Source organism: Telopea speciosissima, chromosome 4, assembly GCF_018873765.1.
Source record: "Telopea speciosissima isolate NSW1024214 ecotype Mountain lineage chromosome 4, Tspe_v1, whole genome shotgun sequence".
NCBI classification, from domain to species: Eukaryota; Viridiplantae; Streptophyta; class Magnoliopsida; order Proteales; family Proteaceae; genus Telopea; species Telopea speciosissima.
In genome coordinates this window covers 13,929,582-13,942,091 of record NC_057919.1, presented here as the reverse complement: position 1 = coordinate 13,942,091, position 12,510 = coordinate 13,929,582, and the positions used below count along the sequence as shown (strand labels likewise).

The 12,510-nt window shown below is 36.8% G+C and overlaps 1 protein-coding gene across 2 annotated transcripts in view; it reads left to right on the top strand.

The window, feature by feature from the left end:
- LOC122658612 (5'-nucleotidase domain-containing protein 4-like) overlaps positions 1 to 9,142 on the top strand; it is a 28,371-nt gene extending 19,229 nt beyond the window's left edge. For both annotated transcript variants that reach the window (XM_043853635.1, XM_043853636.1), the window contains 6 exons: positions 99 to 175; positions 1,320 to 1,390; positions 3,363 to 3,423; positions 4,358 to 4,417; positions 7,804 to 7,866; positions 8,712 to 9,142. In XM_043853635.1, coding sequence (XP_043709570.1) covers positions 99 to 175; positions 1,320 to 1,390; positions 3,363 to 3,423; positions 4,358 to 4,417; positions 7,804 to 7,866; positions 8,712 to 8,834 — 455 coding nt within the window. In that variant the 3' untranslated portion in view covers positions 8,835 to 9,142. The remainder of the gene's footprint in view (positions 1 to 98; positions 176 to 1,319; positions 1,391 to 3,362; positions 3,424 to 4,357; positions 4,418 to 7,803; positions 7,867 to 8,711) is intronic.
- The last annotated feature ends 3,368 nt before the right edge of the window (positions 9,143 to 12,510 follow it).

Sequence of the window (12,510 nt, the reverse complement as noted above, 5' to 3'; positions counted from 1 at the left end):
CATGTACTGTAGGCATGGGCACTAAGAAGAATGCTGTTTTTTCCCCATTGATATGTTTCTATTTTATTTGATTTAATTTTTTTTTAATGCCTTAACAGGGTGGAGAACAATGCTTGTTGTTCCGGAGCTCGAGAGGGAGGTGGAATTACTTTGGGAGTCGAGGGATACTCGTAAGGTATTAATGGAGTTTCTTATTTGTAAAACATATTGGCTATGGATAATTGAGTGCTTTGAGAAACTGAATGTATTTGTAGACATTTGATACTTATTAAGAATGCAGGTTTACATTAAAACTTGATCTTCTATTGTTTTTCTATGAAAACAAGTAGACAAAGCAATTGAACAGCCACAAGGAAAAGAACCTTGGTAGACTTTGTTAGTTTAAGACAATGATACCTTGTATTTATTATTATTATTTTTAATCCGAGAGCTAAATCTTTTAGATGGAAAACTAAGCAAGCATAAAAGATGTTTCAAAAAATATTTCAGATATCTTTGTGTAGCCAATTTTTTTATTATTTTCATGGATTTTTTGGAAGCATATTTCTTTCATAGGCGATGCATGTAGAAAGCAGAATAATTGTGCATGGTTTATCTAACATGTTTATTGTATATTAGCCTTTCCTAAATTTTAATTATTAAATTTGAAAAAATGGTTATTCTACACCCTACACACCCATTTTAAATATTGCCACATGAACAAATGATGCTTCTATTCTTATCGACTGTTGGATAGAAAGCTCATCTTTTGAACAATAATACAAAGAATAGCTTGGTTTTGTGATTTTGCTCACTGGTGATTGCTTTTAGGTTTCATTCACTAGACGTCTATAACTAGGTTTGTCAAGCCACACACAGATAACATTTAGAGTAATTAGTTTTGTTTATATGTATATATTTTTTTTCTGTTACATATTTCATGTTTTCTGGTCCTCCAAACTAGGAAGGGATCTTTGGGTGAAAGACCTATTTCTGCTACGTGGCAAGCTGTATACAGTTGAAATTTGGTGGACCAGGTAGACCCCAAGGTCGCCTGTTCACATGGTGACTTTTCAGCCAAATGGAGTTTGCCATGTGGCAAAGTGAAGTATTGAAAATTTATGGACTACCAAGAGGGTGCATGAATTAATGAGGGGATGTTTGGATATACATAGGAGGGTTAATGATTGAAATTGGTTCTGAAATTTGACATGTGGCCCCTAAACATCTAACGGTTGGTATTGACACATCGTACTTCCATGTGGTGCCAACCAGGAAATAATCATGATTCGCACAATCATTAATCTTTTTGCCTGCTTTTAATTAGTCATTTAATGTAGGAACTTCGATTGCTAAGGAAAGAGCGTGATCTTATTGAGGACAAAATACATCATCTGCAATGGTCTCTGAAGTGAGTATTATATCTGATCACATTTTCTTCTTGTGAATTCATTTTATTGGGATTCAGCTCTGCTTAACTCTGGTTTGCAATAATTTTTTTTCATTCGGTGTCTTGAATGATTTCCCATCATGGAATTTCCTTTGATTAACTCATATATTTGATCATACATCAGCAGTTCTTTTCTTTATTATTTCAATGTTCCAGTGTGATATTTCAATGGTGATTATGGAGTTGCTTTTACCGTAGCAATTTTTCATGTGGCTCAGGTTGTGCTTTTATATAAAATGGGTGTATAATTGGTTGAATTCTACGACATGTTTGTATAGAGTGTGAATTTTCAGTATAGTTCTTTGCTTCTCTAGAACTTCAGCTTATCTAGCAAAGTATATATATTGTTCACATGCTAAGAAGTATTTCATACATTCCAACCAATATTTTAAAAAATGTACATTATTGTGGTGGTGGGGCCGGGGGAGGGAGCAGTTTCCAACTTGATGGTGGGTTCATGTCTAAGGGCTGCTACTTCATGCAATGATGCTGAATATTAGGGCCAGCTCTAGTCCATACAACCCCACCCAAAAAAAAACACTGCAAAAAATAAGACTTGCACCAAGTTACTCCCTTTTTTGAATAATGCTGGAAGGATGTCTATTCACAAAATCCTCCACCCCCCGTTTTATTTTTCAGTAAGAATATAAATTTATTGAGGAGGGAAAGAGGAACAGAAAAGGACCTTATTATGCTTTACCAGACCTTACAAACAAGGACCTAGAAAAAAAAAGTAGATCCCAGACTCCCAGTGCGCCTCCCCCCCCCCCCTCCCCACCCAAAAGAAAAATAAAATAAAATAAAAAATAAATAAAATATATATAGATATATATATATATATATAAAATATATAAAAATATAAAGAAATGAATAAAAATAATCTGTGTAGTAGATTACTCAACTTAGCTTATCTTAACTGAATGGAATCAGCTACATTGATCCTGTTTTTCCATTCAACTTTATTTGAAGTCATATTTGTTGTTAACCCAAGGCTACCCATATCTTTTGTAAGCACTTCTTCTGTAGTCTGCAGTAGATACATCTCAATGATCTCATATGTTTTCCAGTTAGATTCCCAAAAAGTGCATAGATACATTTACGAACTGATGCAGATCAAGTAGTCACATCTGGTAGTGGTGGGAACGAGAAATATAGTGAGAAAGAGAAGAATATAATTTCAGAATCGTGGGGGGAGAGAGAGAGAGAGAGAGAGAGAAGGGCGAGGGAAAAGAGAGAAAAACGAGGAGAAGAAAAGGAGAAGAGAGGAGTGGTAACAACCTCTTTCTATTAAAAAAAACTAAAACAATCCATTAATCAAAACCGTGGGGAGCTCTTAGCCATTACAAGATATTTATTAAAAAAAACTGAAAAAAAAAGTTTACACTAATAGTCTTCCATTAACAATCCTTGATAAGATAAACCTTAAAACTATTCCTTATCTCCTCCAGCCAATGGCTGTAGTTGGAGTTTCCTAATGGAATAAAATATAAATAAAATAAAGAAAGCAAACTCCTAAAACTAGGCCCCGGTTCCTGGTTTCTAGAAGAACCAGCACTGAACCATCTCTTAGGCCATGGCCATGGGTTGAACCAGAATTTTATCCAAAAACTCAACCCAAATTATAACAATACTGTCCTGCATTACTAACCCACAAGGGCTATCATATATTAGGGACACCGTAAGTCTGTAATTTCAGGCTTTTCAGCTTCGAGGCACTTAGATATAAAAATTGCTGCAAGATCTGTCAACCCTAAAATGATGCACTCAAAAGAACTTTCCATTCCCATTAACTACTGAGGATTGAAAAAAAAAGGCTCAAGTTTAATGGATGAAAGAGAAGATCACTAACTGTACAAATCCATCTCACTGCTATTGTCAAGATTTCTTCTATCTCTAATGGTTTGTTTCTTACTTCAATCAATTCTTGGTTCAGGTCGAAAGGTATTAATGCTGAGGAAAAGATGAAGTTTGCTTCTAAGCTCAAAGAATTGGAGGTCAGCCATGTAGAAGCTTTGTTTATTGTGTCATCACATTGTGGATTTTATTTTTTGCATTTGGTCAATATTGTCAGATGAAAGAAGCTAGCAAACATGGAATCCATTTTGTTGGATGACTTGATCTTTAGTGCTGTTAAAATTCTGTATTTGGTAGCATTGTTATTCTTATTTTAATGATAAAATATTATAATGCAATTATCTTACTGTACTTTTTCATTAGTCTGCATGCCTCAACATTAGGTTTGCACCTTATGCGATAAAAAGGATTTTATGCTATCTGTACTTTTTCATTAGTCTACATTAGGTTAAGGAAGTACAAGCATGCAACACTCACCATGCAAACCCTATCTTTCTAACATATAAAAAATTGAAACGAACCTACCATGTCTATATATATATACTAATTCTTCTAGAAATTAGTTTTGGGGGAAAAAACCATTACCCTCAAGCTCCAATCACACAAATCCAAGTTGTAGATGGGTTAAATGCATATGAGAATGCAAAAGAGTGGTGATCAATGAAGTGATTTGGGAAAAAAAATTAAAGTTTGGCAAAATCCTCCTTGGCAGTGCTGAAACTTGTGACACCTTAAGCTCTCAGTCAAAACCTGTCAAAATAGACAGGTTTCGATCGCCTTGTGATAATATAACAATGGTTTGACCCTTTTTTTGTTCAAACCCAAGGTCCTATCAAAACTGGTTGAAACCTCAACTAACCCTGTTTTGACCCAAGGTCTCATCTTGGGTGGGCTCGAATCTGAGATAATCTCGGTCGTGCTGTTTCGACCAAAACTAAGAAATGTGCTTCTAAGAAAGATTCTACACTATCAGTTTTCGTATTTTGCTAATAATGTTGAATTTCTTTTCTTTTGTAACAAGCAGTACTAGCAGCAAGTTCTTTACTTTGTTCTTTTCTTCTCCCTGATTTTTAGACACAAAAGGAGAAAGTTCGTCTCCATCATCAACAGACTCAGCGAAAATGTCACCAAAAGGTAGTAAAACTTTTTTGGACACTGCACTTCTTTTTGGGTTTACAGAAAACATGTTTGCTTACATTTGATGCTAACAACTGAATTTGTTTTTTGCATTCCTAGAAAGTGGTTTGGTTAATCAACTCTTCATAGGTTTGAGAATGCTATGTATCATCATTATCATGATGTTGTAGTTGTGCTTCTTTATTTCTAATGCTCTCACGTTTAGATGCAGAAAGACAGATACTTGTGCACATGCTACACTTCCAAACCAGCTATGCCTTTTTATCTTTCTTATTTTTGCATTAGTGATTAGTTACTAGCTTCTTTAGCCGATTAAAAGGTATGGTTCTTCAGTCCAAAGAGTTAATAATTCTTTATTGGGAACGCGTTCTCTGTCCCTGAGTGTCACCCCTGCACAAGAAACGGGGGCCAATGGGAGCATGCGCATAAGCATAAGCATCAACAGGGGTGGCATTTCCACCTTTCATGGGGTGGGGCCATCATTTCGTTCCCTCTGTGTCTGGGTGCAGCATGCACTCTCCTGGACAGTTTTTTTTTTCCTTTTTTATTTTATGTTTTTCATGAGAATATTTCCATCTGTAAAAGGTTTTGGCATTGATCAAGAATTGACGGTTAAAGAATAAACCTCGTCTGAGTCACATAGTTGGTCTAACCAACCTCGATGTTGAACCAGGATGGCAGTTACTGAAATCATTTATGTCAAACTGTCTCTTGAATTGATCAGGAGAAGAAATAAAATTTTCTTCATTTTCATTTTATTTAAACAGTTAAGAGGGAGAAACCCTGCCCTTTACCATTTCCATCCAGACATTGTCTCCCCTCCACCACCAATTCCTGGAATTTGGAGTCATTCTTCCATAGGCTATATTGAATTTGACCTGACACAAATATAATCCCAAACAGAAATTTAGAATCAAAATAGGAAAAATATGAAGAATTGTTTGACTTAGTGCTAGGGTGATAAATCAGGTAGCCAGTCTCTACTTTACGTGGTTTTTTATTCCAACCACTTTTAAAGGAATCACATATGCAATAACTAATGCACTAACAACAACAACAAAAAACTCAGCCTTATCCCAACTTATTGGGGTCGGCTACATGGACCCAATCAAAACATAATAGAGAAACCATAGTTATATTAAAAAATAAAAGTTGAAGACAAGATAGGAGAAGAGGGGTGGGGAAAGAGATAAGAAATGACAAAGGAAAAGGACAAATGGAAGATGGGAAATAAAAGAAAGATGAAGGGTAGCAAGAGGAAAAAGGCACAGCCCAACACGCTGGTTAGTCTCAGCTAAATGGGGTCTGCGACATGGATCCTTGCCCTCCAAAAGGTTCTGTCCGAGGTCATACTTAGGACCAGACTTAGACTATGCATGTCCTTCCTCATCACTTCTCCTAGGTCATTTTAGGTCTACCCCTAGCTCTTTTAGCTCCTTTAATTTGGATCATATCACTCCTCCTTATTGGGGCGTCAATAGGCCTCCGTTGAATATGGCCATACTACCTTATACGACTCTATCGGAGCTTGTCATTGATAGGGGCAACTCCCAAGTCCGCTCTTATATGTTCATTCCGTACTTTATCCTTGTTTTTCCACACATCCATCGTAACATCCTCATCTCTGCTACACAAAGCTCATCAATATGCCCCATACATCAAGGCCGGGCGAACAACAGTCCTGTAGGACTTTCCTTTAAGCTTTAGAGGAATACGTCAGCCACACAGCACTCGGGACGCACCTCTCCACTTGATTTATACCACTTTAATTCTCTATTTCACATCTTCCTCTATGTCACCTTCTTTATTTATGATTGAGCCCAGATATCTAAAATAGTCACTTAGCGGTATCTCTCTTTCCTCAATTCGCACCATATCAATATCCATCAAAATGTGACTAAAATTACACATCATATACTCCGTCTTCGTTCTACTAATCTTAAATCCTCATGTTTCCAAGGTTGACCTCCAAAGCTCTAACTTAGAGTTAATCCCTTCTTTTGTCTCATACACCAGAATGATATCATCAGCAAAGAGCATACACCAAGGGATCTCCTCTTGAATGCTCTTGGTTATATCGTCCATGATAAGAGCAAAAAGGTAAGGACTTAAGGCTGAACCCTGATGTAATCCTATTGTGATTAGGAATTCCTTATCCTGACCTCCCACAAATCTCACACTAGTCACCACGCCCTCATACATATCTTTAATAACATCCACATACTTACTTGACACCCCCCCTTCACTAGAACATGTTGGATTAGATCTCAAGGGACTCGTTTATAGGCTTTTTCCTGGTCGATAAAGACCATATGGAGATCCTTCTTGCTATCTCTATATCTTTCCATAAGCCTCTTCAATAAGTAGATAGCTTCTGTCGTGGATCTACCTGGCATAAAGCCAATTTGGTTCATCGAGATTTGAGTCTCTCTTCTCAAACGGGCTTCAATAACCTTCTCCCAAAATTTCATTGTGTGACTCATTAGCTTTATGCTTCTGTAGTGCAATAACTAATGCACTATGGGTGGTTTTAATATTTTGTAGTTTTTTGTCATTGTGTTTTGTACATCTGATTCTCTTCTCTGCTAATTGCTTTTTACCTTTACCTCAATGAATCTCACTTATCAGGGAGAAAAAAGAACGAAACATAGAAAGATAGTGGAAGATTTTGCGATTTTTACAGATCACACAAATAAAAGATAGAAACATTTTAGTGCCTCTCTCTCTCTCTCTCACACACACACACACACACACATTTTTTTCACTTGTTACTACACCCTACTCCTTGACAATTGTTAAAACATCCAAGATCCATCCCCCATAGCCTGCTTCCATATGTATGCTAAATCACACTTTTTTTGAATATATGAACTCTGAAACATTTTTATTTAGTCAGCCATTCTTGAGGAGAAATTTTAATTGAAATCCAACAACATAATATTTTAGATTAGTCATCCAAACAGTCCGCAGAGAAGGTGAAATTATCATCTTCTTTTTTTTACCATTTACTTTTAGCATTTGAGATATTTTTAAAATTTGTCCTTTTTAAAAAATAAAATATTTATGAATAGTCAATAAGGTGGAGAAGTTGGCAAATAGAAAATGGTAGAGTTTAGAAGTGCCTGATGTAGAAAAAGGTTTAGCAAGAGTTCTACTTTTGTTCTCGTAATTGCTTTGGTGTTATGGTATGCATCATACTGTCAGTCTGAAAGGCTTTCTTGATTGACCATTAAATGAGGTTTGGGACACAACATTTTGCCATATGAAGAGGATCATCAAATTGTTGTCATCCTCATGTGTTCCTTTTGAAAATGATGCTTGTCAGATTTGTTAGCATACCCACTTCTGTATCTATGTTACATATTTCTTGCAATCTATTTCAGTTTCACAAAGTTTGGGGACAACTCATGAAGACTGGATTCCAGAACTCTCGCTTTGCACATCAGGTCAGTTTCCTTTTTGTGAAGTTTACCATACAGCAACATCATTGCCTATGCTAAAAATTCTCTGTAAGGCAACTTTTTTGTTTCTAATATGATCATTTGTAGGGAAAAAATGCTGACCAATGGCCATTATTTTACCAGTTTGCCGAAAGCCAAAAAAGTAGGGGGGGGGGTGCGGAATCTCTGCCTCGCTTTTTTGTTTGCATATGTTTCTTAGTGGCACAGATTGGATGAAATGTCATCCTCTCGTGGATCATTCGAGCTCAATTATTATTTAGTTTACTTTGTGGCCCCCCCCCCCCCTTCCAGTAACTTACATTTTTTTTGGGAATTGGGAGCTTTTATGTACTTTTTCTTTAGGTAGGGGGGGGGGGACTGGAGAGGGGGGGAAGGTAACAGTATCCTAACAGCCAGGATACTAGAACTCGAGACCTCCTGGTGAGCATGGGCCTGAAGCGCACCACAGCTCACCAACTGCGCTAGGCAGCTGTTGTAAGTAACTTACATTTTATGTTATATTTTCTGCAGTTTGAATGCTTCAACATGGATTTGGTTGCTATTTGTTGATCCATGAATCTGTTCCCCTTATTAACTTTTGTTCCTCTCAAAGGTTTTTGGGAAATGTTTGTCATAAAATTGATTCTGCTTGGCGGTGTTATCTTTTTCTGTTTCTTTTATCTTTTCCTTCTCTAGCAACCATGGCATCTATTCCCTAAGGCAACATGTTGCTGTCACAGTCTTTGACTGTGGTACATCTAGTTTCTTAGTTCCTTATCAATTCAACTTTATCACTTACAAGTATTGAGTTGTGTATGAAACATAGCTCTTATTTACCATTCTTTGTGTAGGTGGAGAGGTTTGCCTGTCTGTACACGAGCCAAGTCACCAACCTGAGCTTGTATTCCCCTGACAAATACTATCGACCCAGTGAAGACTTCATGCCACATGAATTTGATATTCTTGGAATTTGATGTGTGGCGTATTGATACTTGAAAAGCATAGAATCCAGTCTTTGAGATTGTGGAAAGAGAATTATTTCTAGCATGGGTAATGTGTACCTCTTAAAAAGGGTGGGAATGGCTGATCATTTCAAGGCTCTTCATGTACTTGGTATACCCTTGTTGAATTGTACCATATCAATGTCATGTCAAAATAATGTTTCATATGGTTCATAATTTGCGACACATTTGGTTCACACCCTTGTTGAATTGTAGCATATCAATGTCATGTCAATATAATGTTTCGTATGGCTCATAATTTGTGAGCATTTCTTGCACTATTTTCAGTTTACAGGGTAGAGTTACAAATTTCTTTTGTTTACATTATTTTCTATTTTCCTGTTACAAATTTCTTTTGTTTACATTATTTTCTATTTTCCTTTCAATGGCAAAATTTATTATGAGCATTTTGAAATTTCAGTTGGTGTCCATCTTTAACAGACTCAAAAGTGGTGGTTTTTTGTGGGATGTCAAATGGAGCTGCTTTTCGTGACTTTATTACTCAAAGTAGTGGCTCGACTAGCTTTTCTGAAAATTGAGGTAGGTGAGAGCCACGTGAACTTGGTCTACCTCTACACAACCAGATTTGAATGTTGATCAAGGTCTCATTGAGATGGCCTCATTTAATGGAAATAACTCTAAGTTGAGTTTGAACAAACTCGAGAACCAAATACCAATCACAATAGATAGCAACTCAGGGTAAAACAAAAAAGGGGCATAACCAGCGCATGAATCTCCCGCTACTTTAGGGTCTGGGGAGGGTTATAATGTATGCAGTCTTACCGTTGCTTTCGCAGAGAGGTTGACGTTGATTCCAGACTCTTAACCATAATGGAGCAACTTTACCGTTGCACCAAGGTAAGTGAAAACAACTTTTTCTAATGTTTTTGGCTGATGCTTTACTTCTTAGTATGGTCTAGCTCAGCTGGATCCTGTTCCTTTCCAATTTCTTGGGCATTCAACTCTTCTCCAACCACACCCATCCAATGGATTGGAGGACTTGAACACGCATCCCAACACCTGGGGATGTGTGTCCAAATCCTCTTGCCGGATGGGTAGTTGTAGTTGGAGAGGATAAAAATAATTAACTAGCCAATTTGCATTCGAGTAAGCTTCTTCCTTTTCTTTAACTTTAATTTAAGGGAGAAAGAATGCTAACCGGTGTTGTGGTTGAGCCTGTACCTGTGCCCAGACACAACCCAACATGAAAAACCCAGCACTGCCCCCTGCAAAGGTGGAAAGGATCAGGGGCATTGTCAATCTTTTTGCATTGGGATTTGTCTGGTGTAGGTACTCGCCCAGACACAACACCGATTAGCGTTCCTTTTCCCTTAATTTAATTTGCTCTTCATACCCCACTAAATTTATTCTCTCCCCTGATTTGACCCAGCTCACGAGCAGCGAGCAAGAAAGAATGGTTATGTACCGCTATCAAGCTCGGTTTTTTCCGAGTGAAGTTAAATGGTTCTAAGAAACAAGCTCAATCTCCATCGAGTCTTGGACATGTTTGGGTACTTAGAGAACAATCCTAACCTCTATTAGCAAAAACACGTTTAAAACTCTACTTTAAACGTGTTTCTGTTTTTTACCGTTTTAAACACATTTTGCCATATGTTCCCTAAACATACAATAAAAAATGGCAAACGGAAAGCATTCTCGTTTTAAACGCGTTTAAAGCACGTTACCATTTTTTTGGTGTTGTTTAAGACGTTGGACTCGTTGAATAATGACTTACTTAACTGACCATATTTCTCTCGCTCGAACTTTGATCGGCCTGATTCTTTCACTGACGTAAAGATGACTTGAAGAGCTACATTTTTCATGATATCACCTTCAACTCAAGGTCAATGCACGGACACCAAAATTAGAAGCATGTCTTTCAAATAAAAATTCCTCGATTTATATGAAAATAGTGCCATTTTTTTGAAATATAAACATTTAAAACTCATACCATCCATTTTCTATTTTTTTAACCGTTTTATTTGACCATTGTTTGTAATTTTTTATCATTTAAAACCCGTACCGTAATACTCCGTTTTTTAATCGTTCCTATTTTTGCTAACTATGATCCTGATTCCTGACCAAATAATCACCTAAATTTTCTCTATCATGCTTGGTGTCAGCAACTTCTGGGATACTCTTCATGTTGCTGGTTCCCGAGTCCAAGGGGCAGCCCCTTGAAAAAATTTGATTGGAGTTATCATACCTCACAAGCTTCCATTTAAAGTTACAAAAAAGTATAAGGTTTATAATATAGTTGGTTACAAACAGATTTGTCTCAAGGGTTTTGCTTGGTCTAACAACGGTTGGTTAATCAGTGCTTGGAATATTTTGTCCATTTATAATAGGATATATATATATATATATTTATATATTTAAATATTCATTATTTATGGGGAATGGATTCCTTGTTGAGCATTTTTTTTCCACTTACAATCAAATATTGGCGAATCCAACGCACTGATCTGAAAACCAGAGGCATCAAGCATTAGTACACCAGAGTGCATACCATTCGACTACAATAAGGATCTCTCAGATTTGACAACCGAAATTTATATTGTTTCACTAGCAACCGAGAGTAATGCATACAAGACTTTCCATTGATCGTGTTTGTTACACACACAATATGTATACTCATATTTGAATTTTGGAATCACATCTCTAAAATACGTATTATGACGATCATATGAATAAAATACCCAGTTTTGTTCCTAATTGCGAATTATTTAACGGCTAACCTTATGACAAACAATTGCCCAGTTTTATCCTTAGTTTTAATTTATTTAAAATCTTTAAATTAGGTTTGATGAATACATAATTTAACAATCAAGAGAACCAAATGATTATTACCAAGCATAAAACAAAGATACAAATGGCCTAGGTTTGACAACTTCCATGTCCTCAAACAAAGTTGAGTTGTGAACTAAGATCTATGATAACCCAAATGGTTGAAAATAGGCATGGTTTTTTTGATGAAAAAAATAGGCATAGTTGAGTCGAGGACAGTCGAGGATAACAATTCATATTACACCTTCCCTTTGTGTTAAATACACTTGTACCATCGCCTAGAAGTCAATTACTAAGTGCATGTTTGGGTAAGCTTGGGACTTATGTTTCCACTTTCTAAGCTTCCAATAGCCAGATTTGGAGGTTTAGAGAGTAAGATTCAATGAAATTATTTCATTTAAAGTTTTTCTTTTTTGGTGAAATATTTCATTTAAAGTCTTTATAGCCTTAAGTTAAAGAAATCTGGAAGCCTGCAAGGATTACCTTCTAGAGCTTCCGCGATAATGATTCTAGAAAGGGAAAATATTCGTTGTGCAGGGCTGCAGGCTGCCCAGACACATGGGGGTGGGGAAATGACCACCCAACCCCTTGAATGGTGGAAATGCCATCCCATGTGTCTGGGCACAGCCTATGCTACAGCATAGAAAACATCCACCCTTCTATAAACATCCACATAAATCATAAGGTCGACTTTTCTTTCACCCATGATCAGCGGAGAATCCCTCAACCCAGGCCTTAGATGATGTGTAAAGGGTATTGGAGAAATGTAGATGAATTATTGACTTCTAAAAAGCAGTCCCCAAAAGTTCACCCACGTACGCACTAGGTTTCCCGGTTCGACCGGTTTAGACAAACCGGGCTT